The sequence below is a fragment of the Vanessa cardui genome, chromosome 10, assembly GCF_905220365.1.
Source record: "Vanessa cardui chromosome 10, ilVanCard2.1, whole genome shotgun sequence".
NCBI classification, from domain to species: domain Eukaryota; kingdom Metazoa; phylum Arthropoda; class Insecta; order Lepidoptera; family Nymphalidae; genus Vanessa; species Vanessa cardui.
In genome coordinates, this window is record NC_061132.1 from 2,428,445 (window position 1) to 2,433,285 (window position 4,841).

Sequence of the window (4,841 nt, forward strand, 5' to 3'; positions counted from 1 at the left end):
AAATATTGCAATCGTTTTAGCCACATTGGAAGTGAATTTTTAATTTTTTTACTTGTTGGTAGGGCTTTGTTCAAATCCATCTGGGTAGGCCCCACCCATTCATCATATATTGTACTGCCAAACATAAATACTAATAATGTCTATGAGTGATGGTGAACACTTACCATCAGGTGACCCACATGCTCGTCCGTCAACCTATAACATAAAAAAAGTATATTATGATAATAGTAGAAGAAGTCGAAGGAGGTTCAGAGACCTTTCCATCGCTAGATAAGAGATAACTTCCAATTTAAGCTTTGGCGTTTATTTACAGTAACGCCTTTCGTTATCAATCTGTTTGTTGTTTTCGGTCTACGATGTGTGTGTTTGATTTATTTATTTTTACTTTTATCACCTCAAGATTAATAACAGAAAATTTATATAATTTGACCAGATGAAAATAGATATACCTATGAATGTGTTTATTAGGAACGTAATACAACTATATGACCACATATTGCGTTAAATGCTGTATAGTGCTTATTTTATTTAAAAGCAATTCGTATTAAAAGATTTAAATCCGCTTATTAAAAAAAGCAAATAGCTTTAAGCATAAATTAAATTTGAGTAAACTGATATTTGTAATTGTAACAATGGAATAAGTTTTTTTTTTATTTTTTACATATTTTTAAAAAGTAATTGTATTGCCTTCCTACAAATCTTTTTATTGAAAATCAATAAAGCTTTGACATCAATTTTGATTTTTTATTGAATTACCTAAGAAAAGTGGATTTATGTAATAGCAGTGCGGTGGCCTTCCATAGACATAGGCAATGTCAATCGTGCTACGGAGTTGGCACTGGTAATAACATGTCTTTTCCGTCTACTTATTCTCCAAGTAATGGAATCCATTATAAGCTGCCAGCTTCTGCAGTACTAGAAGAGGACCAGCCGCCAGACCAAAAGTGCGGTTTCCGTCGGGGTCGCTTAACTGGTCAACTTCCAGTTTACCTGTATGCTCTGATTTAAAATTCGTCAATGTTCTTTCTACATATCATTGCCTTGTTGTAAATCAGTAACATTCACTAATATACAAGTACAGTTTAATGGTTTTGTTTCCCTATTTTCATCGCTCCTTGATATCACTCGTCGCGTCGTTTGACGCTCGGCATTTCGCTCGGCAACATTCGTGATTTGCGCCGTCGGTCGTCGAAACGATAACTTAGTTATAATAACTAAGTTATCGTTTCGGTAAAATTAAAGATAACACAAACCAAATTTATTAGCGAAATATTGTACTGATGTTACATAGAAATATTTGAAAACAGTTCTAGTATTATAAAAAGATTTTTGTCGGAGCGGCACAGAAATATCACACGGGGTTAGAAAAGAATGGCTAGAACGGATGTTCCCCTATACTACTACGGTGATCCACCTGACGGTAACGAACTAGTCACTACTGCCCGTCTACCAACATAATACCATAAAAAATACAAACATAAAGTTGTTGTGTCGCGAATTAAATAAATGATAAAATAATAATGAGTTGACTGAATCACGCGTTCTCAGCCTAAGAAAATGAAAATGTCTAACAGATATAATTTGTGACCTTGTTGTGTCCTTTAGGCAAGATATTTAAGACTGATTTAAATCGAAACAAAGTCCCTCGAGACTTCGCATTTATTCAATAATTATTTTTAGGAATTTCCAAATTTATAATAATTTTTTTTGATTTCATTTCATTGTTAACGAAAGTTACTCATCTACATTTGGTGCTAAAATGATGAAATCTTTTTAAGCGAAATTTTTAATGTCCAATAGTCTACATTATTTCAGTTAGAATTTGAATTTACTGATAACAATTTGCTTTAATTTAATCAACATTCACAATTTATAATTAAAATATTGTTATGTGAATTGAAATTTTAATGGTCATCAATGGTCTTTCTCCATTAATGACATCAAACTGCTAGTGGTTGTCAGTTTGTATCTTGCGCGAGGTTTCCAGAACTGAACTGAGAAGAAAGAGCTTCGCAAATGAAGGAAGATTTCATCCAAAGTTGGACCTTGGCTCTTCTCAAACGACATCTTCACTGGAAATTGGCGATGCTTCAGAAGGTCAAACTTCACGTTCAAGTTACGAAGCAGCATGACAATTGACACTATTTTTAATTGTAAGTTCTGTGCATGCAAGTGTGAATTTCATGTGCATTATATTCAAAACTGATTATAAAAGGCTTGTTAAATAGAGTTTACTTTCCTTTATTCCGTTTTCAGTAAAAAAAGGTCCCAGAGTCAAACCACACTAACGCACTTCAAGCCACTTGCTAATTTTCAGCTGATTAGGGAGCGATTCAATGTTTATATAACAAGTTCCCTTCTTTGCCATCGTTCTAAATTCCCATCTCCTGTTAAATCCCAGGAGATGGGAATTTCTTAAGTTTTGTTAATTTACCAATACCTCGGAGTCGGTGTTTCAATGGATAAAATTATTCTTCTAAGTCCAGGTGAATGCTTTTATGCAATATTCTTCCATCTGTTTTGTACACACTGTACCATTATAATAAAATATGTAGTTATGAAGCTGAACATCTGTAACAAAAGTTATTCAAATAGAGCAGGTCCACTCGTTTTAGACAAATAAGCAAATCTACTTTGGCAATTACGATATTGAATTATGTTGTCATTATTAAAGCCAATAATAATAATACTATAATAAACGAGGTATTCGATCATAACTACCGAAGAAAGAAGTGATCTCTGAATGGTGAACAGGCCGAGTGGAGACATCGTCGGCTGGTTGAGAAGAAGCTGTTTGAACATCAGGTCCAGTTCTAAAGGAATCGTCTTTCCAACTGGCGTCACATTAAAAGTCAACTTAGTCAAAAGTACTCGTATTTCATTGACCTACAAAAATGATTTATTAGAAATTATATTACATACTTATACCCCAATACTGTAGTACATTTGGTGCTCAGTGACAGAGCTTTGTGCAAGACCATTTGGGTATGTACCGTCCACATATATTTACGGTGCCAATGTCCATGGACAGAGTAGTGGTCACCACCACTTACTATCAGTTCATCAGAAAAAACTACAAAGACATAAAAACTCATGATTTTAGAACGATATTTGTAAAATAATCGAGAATCTTGGCAAATAATACTTTATAAAATCAATTTACCTCTGCATTTATTCGATGCCACGGTTCAATAAATGTAAGAAGCATAGACAAATGAAAAGCACACCAGAACACCTGACCACATACGACTGAAGTGCGATAACTTCGTCCTGCTTTAGAAATGAGAGAATATGAATTAATATCATTCAAAAATTAAGAGTAATAAAGTCAGTTTCGGTGATGATACATACAAGCCAAAATTAAAAAGTCAATGACATTGAAAAAAGTCATCATCAAAAACAGAGAGCTCGATGAAAATAAAATAAACATGAGGCCCCCACGGGTCTCGCTCAGTCTATTCACCGCGTCGCAAACAGACACATAAGCCTTCATTAGGTCACGGACATGTGTCAATGACAAATAGCATGTAAGTCCTGAAATATTATCTAAAACAAAAATACAATTTTAATATTTATTCATCTAATTTCATTTTTAAGTTTTTTCCTTAATTATTTTTATGTAGATAAACTATCAAAGCTGGGAGCGCGTCTAAGTAGAAGTAGATTTTACTAGTAGTTATTATGAAGTTGGCTCGTTCATTATAGTGCGACACTCTGCATATGTACCATATGCATGTAGGACTTTCGTGAGTTACCAAAGCTTAGTTGAATACGAGCATATCATTTTCACTGATCACTTGAATACACACATATAATATACAGTGTGAAGTGTACTCACGTAATTTACTTTGGCTACACAGAGTTATTGTTATACTAATCTAAGTATTTTCGGGACTGCTAACAACATGGGCTGTATCATTACTTTCTATGAGGTGTGATCGCAATCAAGCGCTGGGTTATATATTACAGGTTATTTAAAAAAAGGGTTCCATTGAGAAACAACGGTTTGGCTGTAATCAATGAGAAGGACATCATCTTCATACTCACATGAATTTGTCTTGTTTATCCATTCTCTGAGCTTCAGACTCATTGTGTTCAGTATGTTATACACATTGAAAGTTATAAAGGCATTCTCCATATGCAGTAGATATATTTTATAGCTCTCAATATAAACCGCGATGTCGAAAACTTCCAATATCCCTAGAAATATTATTATAACATATAGAAATATATATAAAATATAGAAATCAGTGTAGGACAAAAGTGAAAAATATGATATTGTTACAGCACAGAATTTATCGGGAACATGTTCAAAGTCAGTTACTGAAAGATCCATTATCATTCTGGAATTATATAGAATCGATAAAAAAATCCAGAGGTACGCAAACAGTTATACAGAAGGGAGTACCGTTAACATCTCAACAATGCGCTGTAGAATTTGCTAACTACTTCTATTCAGTTTATAGCACAGAGCAAGCTGAGCTCAATGTAAACTTGGCGGTAGAAAGGTAGTAGGTAGTTGGGGGCAGAAAATGGAGCAGCACGAGTACACTTAGATCGACTGACATTGGACGAAGTAAGGCATGCTATAAAACAGCTTAAGCCCAAAACATCTGTAGGGCCGGATGGCATACCACCCTATATTTTTAGAGATTGTGGATCAGCGTTAGCAAAGCCTTTGCTTTATATTTATGATTTATGTCTAGAGCATGTTTCCCGATATGTGGAAGCTTACTCGGGTAGTCCCAGTGCCAAAGGGTGGAGTGGGGACACTACTTAATAATTATAGACCTGTTGCAGTGCTTTCAACGCCTGCAAAAATACTAGAGTCAACTATTTAC

The 4,841-nt window shown here is 34.5% G+C and overlaps 1 protein-coding gene across 1 annotated transcript; it reads right to left on the reverse strand.

Moving 5' to 3' along the window:
• Positions 1–1,851: 1,851 nt before the first annotated feature.
• Positions 1,852–4,195, reverse strand: LOC124533230. Its single transcript, XM_047108431.1, has 5 exons — positions 4,048–4,195; positions 3,352–3,546; positions 3,164–3,273; positions 2,722–2,886; positions 1,852–2,571 (listed from the first exon to the last, which is right to left on the reverse strand). Exons 1-5 carry the CDS (start codon positions 4,136–4,138, stop codon positions 2,497–2,499), a joined length of 636 nt encoding a protein of 211 aa, XP_046964387.1. The 5' UTR covers positions 4,139–4,195; the 3' UTR covers positions 1,852–2,496.
• Positions 4,196–4,841: the final 646 nt, after the last annotated feature.

Bases quoted from the DNA above. Each gene is read 5' to 3' on its own strand.
- LOC124533230 (XM_047108431.1), bottom strand. From the start codon at position 4,138: ATGGAGAATGCCTTTATAACTTTCAATGTGTATAACATACTGAACACA. The intron at 3,547-4,047 runs GTGAGTATGAAG...TTTTTGTTTTAG, and splicing joins GATAAACAAGACAAATTCAT to ATAATATTTCAGGACTTACA. The intron at 3,274-3,351 runs GTATGTATCATC...TCATTTCTAAAG, and splicing joins TGACTTTTTAATTTTGGCTT to CAGGACGAAGTTATCGCACT.